General features: G+C 40.9%; 1 protein-coding gene across 3 annotated transcripts; it reads right to left on the bottom strand.

Moving 5' to 3' along the window:
- Window positions 1-242: 242 nt before the first annotated feature.
- On the bottom strand, window positions 243-14787 carry cldn19 (claudin 19). Of its 3 annotated transcripts, none has more exons than XM_028002374.1 (5): window positions 13975-14787; window positions 9460-9702; window positions 9090-9174; window positions 6172-6318; window positions 243-2903 (listed from the first exon to the last, which is right to left on the bottom strand). In XM_028002374.1, the coding sequence occupies exons 1-5, from the start codon at window positions 14195-14197 to the stop codon at window positions 2867-2869; spliced, it is 735 nt and encodes a 244-aa protein (XP_027858175.1). In that variant the 5' UTR covers window positions 14198-14787; the 3' UTR covers window positions 243-2866. The 3 variants fall into 3 exon arrangements, with proteins under 3 accessions (XP_027858175.1, XP_027858174.1, XP_027858177.1); XM_028002373.1 differs by having other exon boundaries at window positions 243-2425; window positions 13975-14785; XM_028002376.1 differs by having other exon boundaries at window positions 243-2425; window positions 9460-9624; window positions 13975-14778.
- Window positions 14788-15319: the final 532 nt, after the last annotated feature.

The following is a 15319-nucleotide window of genomic DNA, read 5'->3' as shown; positions in this document are numbered from 1 at the left end:
TCAGAAAAAAACAAAAAACTCAAGCCTTGTTGTCAGTTGTAGCAGAAGTGAGCAAGTGAACCTCGCGGGTCTCCCTGCTGAGAATGTGCCGCAGTTCATTCAAGCAGAAGTGGAATGCCACGTCTGTAATTATTGAACAACAGGGAGCAAAAAGTCGGAGGAAGGAGTGGGGGGAGTGGGCGAACAGCAGAAAGGCTGAAAGTTTGGGAAACAGGCAACAAACCACTGAGTCATAACCCACAATCATTTTATGTCTCTGTTTACTTCATTCTAGGAGACAGACATGAGTATACTGTAAATAAGATAATACACAACGTAAAAGAAGTAAATATTAGACAAAGGGATGCCAGGGGAAATAAATGCAGGCATCAGTCAGGCATTTGCATAAACTTGTGTTCCTTAGTACACAGGACAGCAGGTAGAGCAGAACATCCTGTAGGTAGAGGTGCACTGATCAGCCGTGGAAGGAAATCTGCCAATTTTCCAGCTAAGATTAGAAATTTGAGCGTCAAAGGTCGATACATTTTCTAATTCTTTCCCTATTCATTAAATCTATGATTACTAAGAAGTCTCACAATTTTTAATCGATAAACACTGCATGTACTGTAATGGTATTTATGAGTTTACTAAAACTGAAATAAAGGTTAGAAAACATGGCTGTGACAATATGGAAAACTGAGAATTCATCTTTTTATGTTTACAGATCAAAATATGTTTTGAAGTAATCTCTAATCAGCTAAAATATTCTTTTTTGTTTTGACTTGTACTCATAGTTTGACTTGTACTCATAGTTAGGGTTTAGTCTTTGGCTAGCTTGAAAATCATTCTAAATAAAAAGTAAAAATGTTTGCTCTTGTGTTCCTCAAACAGTAAAACCTGCATTTTTAATAATGACGTTGAATTAATTTCTGATACGGACGCACATGGGCAACTGCCCAGGGTGGCGTCTTGTGGGGGACAGCGTGAGCTAAATTACACCCTGGCCCCGGCCCCCTGTCCTTTTAGTGGAGCGCCAACAGAATTTAGCTAAAAGCTAACACAGTGTTTCTTCTGTCCATCTCTCATTATTTCTTTTATTATTATTATTATTATTATTATTATTATTATTGACTGCCCAAAAGTCTGCAACACAAACAGTTTGAAAGTGGAGGAGGCTTTCAATCTGGAAGAGCGTCATCAATCAGACTGACAAACCTTCTGTAAGCAAACCCTGAAAACATGAAGGGCCAAACTAGGAGCCGCTCCACTCTTTACTTCAACATCAGACTTTAAAACATAGGAAATGATGTCGAGCTTTAAGCACTTACCTTCACATCCAGGCTCATAATAATCACTTAGACTTACTTCCACAGGCAAAGTCAAGTGATAACACCAACAAATTTGTACTTCGTGACGCTTCACTTTGACAAGAAAAGGTTACGGTATTTTAACATTGCGCAGTTTTGTGCCATGACATCTTGAGTGACCCTTACTGGGACATACCTAACTAAAAATCCACTAAATTACTATATCTGTCAATGAACTCTCTCTTTTATGTGTCACAGGGATCAGAACAAAGACTTATAGTCAGTTAAAATCAACCCCAAAGACACAAACGAAAGTTTTATGAGTCGCTATCAGCCAGGAAAGGCTTGATCAATGCATCTCTACATTTAGGGGTCAAGACACTGATGACACTGTCATTCGTTCATCCATCCATTTTCTGATATGGTCAGCAACAGCCTATGCAGATGAAAACTTAAAGACAGACACAGTAAAGGGAAATGATTCATCTGTGATCCAGGTGGTTTGGCAACAAGCAAAAATTCTTCATCAAAACAATGACATAAGACAGCACATATTTGCTAATATTATTTTTGTTCATAAGTGATACTGCAGAGTAGTTACATATTCATTCCTAGAAATCCAACATAAAAAAGGTATACAGAACTACTGGCAAAGGACATCCACAACTCAGACAGAAAAGGACAGTGAAAGGGTTCATATCATCAAATACATAACCAATTACATTTGCACAAACTTGTTATAAGGAATTGTAGTAAAATATTACATATGTAGTATTTTTTTTTAAACAGTATGGAGTAGGTGATATACACACCCAGGCATTTTAACATGTTATAGAAAACATACCCTGAATGACTGTGTCTCTCCCAAAGTCAACAACAAAGACAAGGTTCTGATTTCTCTGCCCCCTAACACTTCAAAAATTTGCAAACCTCCCCAAGCAATTCCTATAACCCCGAAAATTATTCTGCTGCAAATTGTTTTGAGTTCAGTTCAGAAATTTGTTTCTTGTCTGGTTTCAATTCCTCATTTGGGAGGGTTTAGCCTGTTGACAGAATCTAAGCCATGGCAAGGCCAGAAGACTCTCCCCAACTACAAGTACTGCTCCCTTTTCTCTGGTGGGGTACTTTTAACATTTGGTCTGCAATTCAGAGGGGAAAAAAGACATGTTTCAGTGAAAATACAGTCACAGAGAACAAATTATACCAGAAAGACACATTTGTAACACCTAGAGATCACTGTAGTCGACACCACAAATCAGCACAATGTCATGTTTCAATTCATTCTTAACCTTCAGCCAACGACAGGACACAAAGGGAGGTATGGAAGGCATAGACAGGGATAATATCTTACTTCTCAAAGAAAAGTATTCTTTAACAATTTCTATTTACAATGAAGACTCAAAAGGTGGTGAAATGAAAGAAGACCTAGCCTACGTTTTTCCATTAAAACTGGCAAGGTGGAAGAAAATGGGAATCCTGATCAAGAGGTCCAAATTTGGGGCCAATAATGTGACAGGAACGATAGAGGGGAATTCAGTGGTTGGACAGTCAGATAGTCCTCGATAAAAAGGCGGGGCTGATCAGTCAGGGAAACTAGTTTCACTCAACAACTCTGCCCTGAATTAGAGGAGAGAAGAAGACAATCACAGAAGAACAGGGTAAGACAGGAGGGGAAGTAAGGAACACAACAACACTTCTGAGATTTCCTGTGTTACAAAGTCAAAATCTCTTTGAGGTGTTAGTACAAAGTGACAAAGATGGGAGGTTTGACTACATGGCAGCTGGCTAAAAATGTGAGGGATAAAATGAAGTTTCACTGAGAAATTAGTCTCCCTGGACTGTTTATTAAAAGTAAAACAAAATCAATTAATTGGACGAAATCAATAATTTTATTTTGTTTCAGTGCTCAGACTGTATGATAGGGTTAAGGTGTCTCCAGATATGCTGCCACAGCAATGACAGCTTAGCAAATGTCTGGATTTAGATGAACACTTTATGTCTGCCCAAAGGGAACTAGAAATTGCCTACAAGCATACCTAGAGATGTTTAACCTTTCTGAAGCAGAGCTCTGAAAAGTTATGAGTGAGTCTGTTTTCTGAAGTTGATAACTCAGTAGCTTAGATAAGGAGAAACGTTAAATCAGTGAATATTAACGCTCTAAAGTATCACAAGAGATAGTTGCTAATTTTGACTAAAAAACTGATTTCTGACGCAAAATCATATTGGCAGAGGTTGCTAACAAAATCAGTTCACCTGATTGGGCGATCAATAATCTTTCCAGATAAGTTCAAAATAACTAAGACCTATAAAAAAGCGCAGTTTTTAATGTTTCACATGTAACAGTTTGCTGCAAATTCCAAAACCTTCCTCTTCTCTTGGTGATTAAAGCCTCATTATTGGCCTTCATCTGCTAATGAGGCAACAAACAGCACAACTAACAAAATCATGGAGCAACAACTTGTTCTTCAGCTGAGGAAATAGCAGCCAACTCAACAACTCTCGCAAAATTTTTAATATCCGCTAAATGTCGTTGTATTCAAGTGACATTTATATATTCAGCTCAAATTGTTTTAAATGACAGAAATTAGGCTGAAATGGGGGTGCCTTGTCAGGCTAGCTGCTAGCTAGCTGTTAGCTTTCCACCAGTCTGAGGATATGTACACTTCTTCTCCGCCTCCCTGCAAAATGGCATTTCTCAAACCTGAACCCTCTTTAATGGTTAATAAAGTGTTTGTATTGTACAATACTGTAAGCATTGTATGGGCTGGACTTTTTCAATAAGCTGTTGAGTTATCTTCTCCATGTAGGATTCTTGCTACTCATAACTTCCCTGCCAAAGCCGAAGTAGAGAAAATTGTCAATTTAAAGCAAAGTAGTGTTCATATGATATTGTATCTGTTTAAATTACTTCCTAAAATGCGCAGTATTGCAAACATTAAACCTCTGTAGATGCTAGACCGTTAGCTTAAACCGCATTAGCTTAGACCTCTATGCTAGCGCTCACTTAGCTGGCAGATATTATGTAAAAGTAAAGGCATGACATCAATGTTGCCACCTAAAGCTGAATTAATATTAACGTTTCAACCAAAAACAAAAAATGGAAAAGATTTTGTTTAAACCCTAAATCTTTTACCTTTCTATGACTGATAGCTTTTCTTAACTGTGGTTCAGTAAAAACTACTGGAAGCCCTTCTTTTACATTACTTGACATTCTTTCTTATTTAAAAGGAGAAAAGGAATTTCCCATAGCTCTACAGCTTCTCCAGTCTGACAATAACAGGGCACTCCAGAAACAAGTGTTTTTGAGGAAAAGACTATGCAGGAAAAAGGAGCAAGCCAACTGTGACCTTTTCTTGGAAAAGTTAATGGCTTTATTATCTGGAACAGTAACGGACCAGCCCTTTCATATACACAAATGAGGGCAAAGTGATGTGGGAGCACCAAGAGGAAACTCAAGAGCCAATTTAATGTAACTGCACAGTTCAGCTGTAAAATGTTTGAACCTGGGTTTAGCTGCAGGTAATGCTTCTGTTTTGTCCGTTTTTAGGTCGTATTTCTTAAAATCTGTTGCTACAAATGATATGTTAAAATATTTTCTTACTGCGATTAAATTATACAGGTGTTTTTTTTAAAGTTTAATATTAGCTTATGGTCTTTTTTCAGATACAGTGCAATTGCATTACAAAGTAGCTTATTGCTCATTTTTTGTGTCTGCAAGATAGCTTAGAAAAAATTATTAAACGAGGCAGTGTTTAAAGCAGGACCTTCAGTGTTAGTAAGTGGAACATAATGAAAACTTGCCCTCTTTCTCTTCATGCAGAAACCAATGGTAATCAGCCACACACATGCTCATTAGAGATAAAGCAATAGGCTAAGGGAACAATTCACTTCCGCTGTTGCAGTTCAGATTGTGTCTCATGATTTAAGTCAGGTGAAAACCAAGCTGGTTCTTTGGAAATGAAAAAGGCACTGGAGCATTCTGGACACCTCAGTACATTCATTAATACTTTATTTACCAATATAAAAACATGGACTGAAAATGATTGGTAGGTTGTTTTTTTTTTTTTTTACAGTTTCTCGGATTTCTGATGTCACACAACCTCACTGCACCAAGTGGAATCAGACAAGTTATTGAGGATTAAGAACTCCAACAGAGCTCCAACCAGGAAGCACAGGACATGCAGGTAAAGACTCTGAGTTTATCTGTGTGGGAACTTTTACATCCGAACCCAAATTACAAGACTCAAATAAAATGAATAAGACATGAGCTGTCATACACATTTTATGTGGCTTCTTTTTTTTTTCACCATGAAGTGACGTTGTGTACATTCTTGGGTTTTCACTTTGTGGTAACCTTACATGCCTAAACAAAATAGCTTTGCTCTTGGCTTTTGAAAGCAAAATAGGGAGACCAAGAACAAAGTTCAAGAATCAAAACAGAGTGTCGAGTTTTCATTAAGTCATTAGAATTATCACTGACACAGTAGTTCCATATAGAGAAGGTTAAGATTTTTTTATTTTCTGCAAAACACTGTATAGTGACTTTGCGGCAGATGAGCTCTTTCCACTCACTGCATTAGCTTAACACTGTGTAACATCAGGCTAGACAAACACTTCTTCCTGTGATGCTGGTAAATAATGTGATTGTGTCTTAGTCTAGTGTGTAAGTGCTGTGTGATAGCGCAAAGGATAGTCTTTCTGTTTGTTTTTATTTAATTTTTCATTATTTGAGAGAAAGAAAGAACGAAAGAAAGGAAGAAAGAAAGAAAGAGAGTAAAAGAGAGAAAGAGAGAAAACACAGGTTGGTGCCCAGCGTGTCCTCTGCTCTCTGTTTGGGGAACTGCTGGAGGTGTTGGGGTTGGGGTTTGTTTTTTTTTACACGTACTCCCTGGCTGTGGAAGGCTGTGATTGACGGTAATACTGTTGCCCTCGCATGTCGTCTTTAGAGCAGGAGCAGCACAGCAAGGAGCCGCCCAGAACGGTCAGGCTGGCAGCGGCCCAGCCCACGAACAGAGCCGAGCCGAACTCATACCTGAGCAGGAAAAAGAGTGGAAAGAGACAGGAAAGCATTCAAAAGAGTTTAGATCAAAGTTTCACAAAACTGTTTACCTGTTTTCAATTTAATAACTTGAATAAATCGATCCACCTCAGAGTTGTTGGCACACTTCTAATTTAGAGCACATCTTGTGTTGCAACATTTTTCGTCATAAGAAATCCTGTCCCATGACGCGTTAACTAATTGCTCTCAGCATGTGATTTCTGGTTAAGTAAGGGTGAGCAAATATTATAAACCCTGGTTGAGGTCAGTGGTTTGAAACCTCTAGTTTACTGTCGAAACAAGAAGTTTACATACACCTAATAAAAAGACACCAAACTTTTCTTGTTTCAGGTCAGTAAGAATTACCAAAATTACATAGATATTTGCCAAATGCCGTAATAATGGGACAAAGAATATGAGATATATTTATTAATAAAAAGCAGATTGTTAAAACCTCCACCCTTTGAGAACCTTGTTTAAGTAGTTAGGTTTTTATCAGAATCATCGCTATTCACCAAGTCTGCACACACAATCTGACTTTTGTTCGGCTTTGCTCTCAATAAAGATATTAAAAAAATACATATATAAAGAACACTCAAAATGAAAACAATGACATACAATCGAAAAGGAAAACATGGTTGAATTAGTGGAAATATACACGGTATTGATCTGGGCACTTTGTTGCAGGTTCATCAGAGAGAAGGCCTACGGGAAGAAACAGTCTCTGTGGCAGCGGGTTGTTGCAAAGCGTTCTGTTGCGCCTACCTGAAGGTAAGCATTGAAACAGTTTGTGTTGAAACAGATGGGTGGCATCTGTAGAGATGTTAGCTGCCCTTTTCCTGACCCTAGACCTATACAAGTTCTGGATGGGTTTAAGGTCAGCCTTGATGATGCTCTCTGCAGACCTAACTGGCCTGTTTTGTTGATGAGCCAAACCACAAAGGGATGGATGTGAACAGGATAGACTGAATAATGTAGAAGATGACCAGCAGCTCCTGGGTTCTACTCTTTGAGTTGCCGCAGGAAGTACAGTCTCTGCTGGACCTTCTTCCGAAGAATTTCTATGAGATAAAGGGTTCTCTAGGAACCGGAAGTGATCCACAGTAGAAACAGCATTATCAAGAACAGTGAGGGAAGGGACTGTGAGGGTTGTTCTCCAGAAGTCCGCCGTTGTGTCCCCTGTCTGGAGTGGGTTAAGCTCCAGGTGATTCTGACCACAGCAGTGGATCAGGCAATCCACCTCCATCTTCTTGCAAACTCAACACTGTCCTAGATTAGACCAATGATGATGATGATGCCTTCACCAAAAGTCAGTAGTTTCACCGAAAGTTCCACTGAGGTGCAAGCATTTGTGTACAGAGATAAGAGAAGTGGGGAGAGAACGCAACCCTGAGGGCTGATGGTGTTGACTGGTTCTTAGGCCACGCCCACCTGCTGCTGCTGGTGGTCAGTCATTAAGCTGGTGATGCACTGACAGGTGGAGGCTGCATGACCTCCACTAATGAAAACAGGGTTCAACTGTGAACATGTTGAAGACCAAACTGAAGTCCACAAGCAAGATCCTGTCCTATGTCCTTTAGTAGTCGAGGCGCTGCAGGGTGAAGTTTAGTTGACTGCTTCAACTGTTGAACTGTTGGGGCCTTTGCAATAACAAATTGGAAAGGGCTCAACAGGGTGTTTGAGAAGGTCCAACACTTGTCGCTAAAATAATTTCATGACCCCAGGCATCAGGGTGAAATACTATTATCTTTTAACTCACTGATTGTGCATTTCTTGGGGACAGGGATGATTGTGGAACGTTTGAAAGACTAGGGAACCTCACTCAACTCAAGAGACCTGAAGATCTGGGCCAGTTGGTCAGCGCAGGCAAGAGAGGGATTGCATATCATGGAGATTTGTTGAAAGAGCCTATTGACATCTTCCTCAGAGATCTCAAGTCCAGGTAGGGGGAGGAGAGGAGAGTTTTTGATGCATAGGGGGTTTTTGTGTCGGGAGTGTCCAGTCTGTAAACTCCAGTGGAGTCTCTGACACCAGCAGGGTTTGTTCCAGGCACGCGCAGGCAGATGGCAACAAAACATTGGTGGCTAGCATTGGGCTGTGTGTGGTACTTAACCTGTTCTGTTTAACGCAACTGCTTTTACAGAATACACATGTGACATGAGCGCCTGGTTCATCAGAGACAGGTTACAGTTTTCTAAATGTGGTGGAAGCTGCATGAGTGCTTTGACAATATGCCAAATTTACAGCGCCATCAGGTGGACCGGCATGACAATTACAGCTGATTCAAGGTGCCTTGGTGGTCTTATCTATCTGTGGAACCTTTCCCATACCAGAATCCAAAAATATAGACAGTTTCCAGGCATCGTTCTTGTGTAAATGTAGCCTGGGATGTGGAAGAGTTAGTGAGAGGTGTGAATGGCTGCCAGTAGCATCTTCTGAGGTCATCTGCCAGATGACATTTCTGTTCCAGGTTTGAGGATGGGCTCCTGTGGTTGGTACTTTTTTTTTTTTCAAATAATTCAAAACCGATGTTGAGTCATCTGTTTGTTTTGATCAATAGTCACACCATTGCATTATCAATATTGATACTAAGGAGAGGTTGGAGTTAGAGGGATAACCTGTAAGTTGAAAATGTATTTAGCTTCCTAGCAGACGGTGAGGTCTCAGCTGCAGAATCAGGATGTAATGCCATGGATGATACATTTTGTTAGACAACAAATAGCAACTTTACAAGAGTATGAGACATAACCCGAGCAAGTACATACCTGGCATTGAGCGGTGTATTTGGGTTAAAGAACTGGTAGGACACTTGAGTGGCATACCAGGACACAGACACGAGTGTGCAGAGACCTGCAAAGGAAAAAGGCAAGAGATTCGTCTCCCTGCTTTAACTAGGGGTGCTACAACTAAACATAAATGGAACGCAGTGGATCTGTGTTTAGGTCATCTTCCCCTCAGGGATGAGTTTAATTTATGTCTGAGGTCAGCAGCTAAAATGACCACTTCCTGTTTACAGCAGGGGCCTTAACTGCCTAACAGAATCCTACATTCAGGCTAGAAAAATGTGAGATCTGTCGTGAAACACACACTTTACTGAAGCTACACCGTGTGTTCCTTTCTGGAGATTAACCCCACCTGCGAGCAGGAAGAGAGCTCCTCCGGTGACAGCAATCCGGGTTTTAGTGGACGGGTTGTTATCTCCCACCTTGGTGCACTTCATTCCTACGACGCTGACGATGATGCCGATAAAGCCAAGGAGCACTGATATCACCATGAGAGCCCGGCATGTCTGGATGTGGACTAGATAAAGGAGAGAGAAGAAATGAGCAGGAAACATAGAGCGTAGCACGGAGTAGCAGGGGGTCGGTGTTACAGAGGCTTAGAAAAGACGCAGAAGGATTAAGAGGAGGAAAGAAAGTGGTGGACAGTTTTAAAAACAAATAATTTCTCAGTTCTTCAGTTGGAAAAACGCCCAGAAAAACTCTGGACATTAAAGTGATAATTTTGAAGGAATTACAATACAGTTGCCGCAAAGGACTGATGGGAGACCGCATGCATTTATGACGGCTCATTAGTTCACCACTGTCCCACTTTTCGCAGCATCGTTATCTCCAGCTATTTATTTGTTAGAGCTGTGAGACTCTAGACGTCCAAATCCTCATTCCAGTGTGGCTGTGCTTTTTAAAAATTTTAATCTATTGCCCACACTGACCTCAACACACATAACTTGTGGGAGGAACAAAATTACATAGAACCATACACACGCACACACAAACGTACAGAGCGCACAATGTCTGTATATATGCAGCTGCTGTAGGTGGGACAGACACAGATGAAGCTTTTTCTCTGGCACTGAGCAGCTGTAGGAGGTCCTGTTCTCCATGTTTCACACAGAGAAATTAGTGTGGCTCGGCAACAAAGCTAGATTGTTTTCATTCAGGCCTCCATTGATGCTGTTTACGGACATACTGTGGGGCAACCGCGGTCACTGAAATGAAAAAGTTACCCTGACAGTCTTTGAACACAGTGTCACAAGAGGAAAAAAAGAAAATTCAAATTCAACCGCACCCCATGTAGAAGTGAGGGAAGTGTTTCAGCACCGGCCTGACACACAATTCGTTATTTGACAGAAAAACACACAGATCCATTCACGGCGCTGCAGAGGATGAACTGGGACGATTTACGACGACAGCAACAGGATGAACTAACTTTGATGTCTGATTTATTGCTCCACAGCTGCTTTTAAAGATCTTAAACAGAAAAGAGTTTTGATTTTTTTTTATTTATCTACTCTGTGTTTTAATCTTTATTTTAAGTTAAAGGCTCATTGCCTTTGTGCTGCCCAGTCACAGGCTGTGACAGGGACAGGCGGTGGCAGCAGGCTCATGGTTAGCCTCCTCTGTCTAAACTAAGACTGGTACTGCCAGCCACACTTTCAATGTGCCTGCTGGTAAATGTGAACCTGTGTGGGGGTGAGCTTGTGGGGTAGGGGGTGTGTATGTGTGTGTGTGCAGGCAGTGAGATCTCATTGTGATTTCACTCATAGCTAATTGGAATATCCAGCAGTGGACAGTAACAGAGTATATTTACTTGTGTACTGTACTTAAGAAAAATGTTTCAGTATCTTCACTCAAAAAATGAATGAAGATATTCATTTTTTGAGTGAAAAAATGAATACCTTCTTTTTTTTTCCCCAGTGAAAAAAAATTCCCCATAAAATTATTGGAGGAATTTATGACTTTCATTCCTCTACATTTCAAAGACAAATGTTGTACTTTTGAAAAAAATTTCTCTTCTGTATCTTATTTTGGGAAGGCAGGTGAGAGAAGTTTTTGTTATTGTTTTTTTTAAAGTATGTAGATAGCTGTCATCTTTTACTGCATGTTTATGCTGACGTTTTTCAGAGGTGGCGCAGATGTTTTGTAGCAGAGTGGTTTTCAGCAAGTTACAAGGTTCTGTAAAAGCGTTCAGAAAACAATACAGCGATGTACTGATGTTAGAAAATATAATTTATACTTTTGAATACTTAAGTATTTTCAAAAGTAAGTACTTCAGTACTTTAACTTGAGTAAACTTCTGACCAAGCAATCTGTACCTGTAGTAAAGGTAAAGTTCAGTGAGATGTGACCAAGAGTATCAATGCTGTTACTCAAGTTCTAGAGTCGAGTACTTTGTCCACCACAATATCATATCAGATATCTGATCCAGTAAACACTTCCAGCTATTTTCCATTAAAAAAATACTTCTTAGACTCATGATGCTTAAATTATTGCCCCAGAATTAATTTTAATTTTGCTGTTTTTCCTTTGGCTAGCGGTATTTTGCTTTCAAAGGGTCCAGCGGTTTCTGCCTGGTTCTACGGGCTCCGTAAGAAGCCATCAGCTGAAATAACAAAACCCACTAATTCTTTTCTAGATGTTTTGTGTAAGAACACAAAGCATCTCTACAGAGAAAGCAGGAGCCACCAAAGAAGGCAGTCACAGGCCTGTAATAGTCTGCTAATGTAGGGGCTAGCTGGATTTCAAATTCAAAAATACTTTATTGATCCCAAACAGAGAATAAATGAATCCAGCTTGATGTGATGTTGCCAGGACAGGCGGTCTGTGTGACACAGCTGGTCGGTGGAGATGTGGGACCACCACTGCACAAGTGCGCGGCACACATCATTCCCTGCCGTTAACACACACTGGATGGGTTTCGGTGAAGTGCAGTGAGACGGAACGGATCATTGGACCCGGGCCAAGGTTCCTTCAGAAGTTATAACTTTTGAAAATGGAATCAAACTGAGAAGGCTTCGTATTCCACTGACACGCTCGTTCCTTCCCACAGTGTATGCACAGCTCCGCTCCGGTCCTGCCTTGGCCTCGCGATGCCAGCTCAGCAGCGAGTTTGTCTTTGTGGCTGTGTGATGAACGCTTGTGAAAGAGCTTCGTGTTTATTACAGAACTGTGGATTGATTGATTGATTTGCTTTATTGTGACTATTCATTGTCAGAATTAAACCTAATTGGCAAGATTGTCACTTATGTGTTTGTTGATTAAGAAAAAAAGGAACATAATTTGAAAAAAAATTTCAAAGGGGAGGACAGCTAGTCTTTTCAATGCCTCCAAGCAACAACAAACTGATTTGAGTAGATAAAAAAAAAAAAAAGTCCAGGTGATTGCATGTAAGTTGCAACAAGCTGTCCTTTCAGGACTACTAGCTTCCACAACCCATCGTGACTAACGGCTAATCGTACCTTCGGCTTTCAGCTTCACCTTTAGCAAGAAGCTCAGCAAACCAAGCGTTACTCTCCATTATGTTTGCTTGACAGTTCAAGCAGACAAAGCACAGTCTGGTGAACAATTATGCCCACTGTCACATGCTGCTCCTGTTGCAAGTGCATCCAGAACAGCAGAGGTCTCATGGTGCTCTCTCTGCCAGATCAAAACAAAATTTAAATCACACCTGCTGCGTCTTCTCCTAAGCTCCGGAGCTCCTGTCCACGGCAGTGAAGGGAGGAACATGCGCTTCACAAACGACAGCTTTTAAAGATTTAACTTGGATGTTTGTCTTTGGTCACTGGGTGTGTAAGCGAACAACGGGGAACAATGCACTTGTGTGGGGAAGACGAAACACATTCTGGGAATATCTTTAGTGTTTGCCTCAACACTGCCCCTTTCTTCTCGTAATAGCGGCTATTCATCCGCAAAGACAATACGCTGTTCTTATTGCTGCAATGGTTCAAAGGAGATAGAGGTTCAGTTTGGGTGTCCTGGTGTTGAAAATGTCTTAATACAACTGATGCACAAAGTCACCGAAGTGTTTGCACTTTCAAGAGAGCGCCATAAAGTTTAGTTCTATGAAAAACAACATGTTTTTTCTTATTGAGTTTTCTTATTGAATGTTTTTAACTTCAGCTCCCCCCAATTATTTCATTAGAAACCGTAGTGAATGATTTAAGTGGACTAGAAGATGGATCGACTCATATAATCCATAATTAAGAGTCTCTGCGTCCTCCTTAAAAGATCGGCAATGACAAGAGGCTCATATTTGGAGCTAATTTATGCCTGAACCCTACATTCCTTAGCCTTTCACCACTTTTCTTACATTACATGAACACAACTTCATTAAAAGTTGCTGCGTGTTTAAGTGAGATTTACAGCTTGGGAACTTCTGCGAGTCGAGATGGCATCAATCACTCAGGGGGTGTGAGGATATGAATAGGCCAACTACAATAACTATTATGATTTGCAGCTCAACAACATTTGTAAAAGAGTTCAGAGGAAAACGATGAGGCAGCTGATTAGCAGTCGTTCAAAGCCACAACTTTGAACGACTGCTAATCGTCATTCAAAGAAAATCTAAACAGTCTGAGTGACACAGAGTATCTAAAGAAACGTAGACATGCCACTTGTGGTGATGTTAGTAGAGTTTGGCTTTATTGAAGTCATTAAAAAATGACCACACAGTTGCTCTGAACTGTACCCTGCTAGTTTTAGTACTTCAAACTAACAATATAATCATAGAGCTGTACACAATAAACCCTTGTGGGTAAGAAAAAACATAAAAATGACAGAAAGTAGAGTGGTCAAAGGCATTAGCACACGCTGCAATAACTCCAAGCACCTTTTCGTGTTTTACCCAATCAAATTTAAATATCATACTCACTGTCCAGCGAGAGCATGGAGTCAAAGATCTTGCACTGCACCTGTCCCGTACTCTGCGACGCACAACTCATCCAAAGCCCCTCATACAGACCGACAGCTGTGATGATGGCATCCCCGGCATAAGACGACTGCTTCCACTGGGGCAGCGCGGTGGTGGAGATGATGCCGATCCAGCCGCCCAACGCCAGAAAGTACCCCAGCAACTGAAGACCCGAGTTGGCCATCCTCGCTCTGAAAATCTGTTTCTACTTGTTCTACTTCTCTTTCTCTCCACCTGACTTGGAGCAGCTTACTCTCAAGACTTCTCGTTTCTCTGTGGGCAGTCTTTGTGTTGTTGCTGCTTCTTGTTTGACTTTTCTCCTCACTTTCTTGTCCCTCTAAGCATCACCCCTTCTGTCTGCTTCAACTCACATTTGTGTGATTCTCCACTTTATCTCAATGTTAACTCTTTCTTGGCTTGTACCCACAACTTGGATGCTTGTCTTGCCTGTCAGCCAGAATGATGAACAAAACTCTCCTCCTCGAGGTCTGTCCTATCCGGTTTCTTTGGGCACCTCTCCAGGGATGAGTCAAAAACAATTTGTGCTGGTCAGAGATTAGGCTTGTTGAGGAAAATCGCTGGGCCGACTCACTGTTTGCATGGTTTCCGTCTGTTCCTTCTCTTTCTTTCTGCTGTTTGCGCGCTCTCTCCCCCCCACTAAAGTCCTTTCAACTGGTGCAAGCTCAAGTGGCTAAGTGAGAGGAAGCAGAGGAAAGTGAAAAGCAAAAAAAAAAAAATCAACAAAGAACTTGTGGAAACAACAGGCTGAACATGAAAGGATGGGTAACAGAATTGACTTATGATTGGATTCTGGCGTGTTTTAGCAACGCCTATGGGAGGGAAGAGGGATGGACCAACTGGGAGGAGGGGGTGAAGAAGCAAAGACTTTAAAGAGAGACAAAGAGAAAGTAAAAAATAAAATGCTGGTCAGGCAGAAACCTACTACAAGTCCAAATGAGGTTTTTATTTTTTTTATCTTATATTTTCAACTCAAGTTGAAAATATAACTTCTTAGTTTTCCCTAAGAAACTCTAGTTGATCCTGTTTGATTGGCTGTCGGATGAATTCATCCCTGAAGAGTTGGCCAACCCAGACCGGAGGTGTGGAGGGAGATGGGGGGCGAAATGCAACAAATGCACGTAAATCAGCCCCAAAACAAAGCAGCTGCTGAAAAGGACATGTCACATTCAGACAGGCTCTCAGGAAATTATGGTCCACCAAAGCATGCCACCCCTCATCACCACGGAAACCCAGATGACTCAAGGGAGAGATTCACACAGGAGCAAACAAGACTTCACCCAACTGT

Source organism: Xiphophorus couchianus, chromosome 20, assembly GCF_001444195.1.
Source record: "Xiphophorus couchianus chromosome 20, X_couchianus-1.0, whole genome shotgun sequence".
In the NCBI taxonomy this organism is placed as follows: Eukaryota; Metazoa; Chordata; class Actinopteri; order Cyprinodontiformes; family Poeciliidae; genus Xiphophorus; species Xiphophorus couchianus.
This window is presented reverse-complemented; position numbering and strand designations above follow the sequence as displayed.

Bases quoted from the DNA above. Each gene is read 5' to 3' on its own strand.
- cldn19 (XM_028002373.1), bottom strand. From the start codon at position 14,197: ATGGCCAACTCGGGTCTTCAGTTGCTGGGGTACTTTCTGGCGTTGGGC. The intron at 6,319-9,089 runs GTATGTACTTGC...TTTCCTGCTCAG, and splicing joins AATACACCGCTCAATGCCAG to GTATGAGTTCGGCTCGGCTC. The intron at 2,426-6,171 runs GTACGTGTAAAA...TCTGAATTGCAG, and splicing joins CAGCCTTCCACAGCCAGGGA to ACCAAATGTTAAAAGTACCC.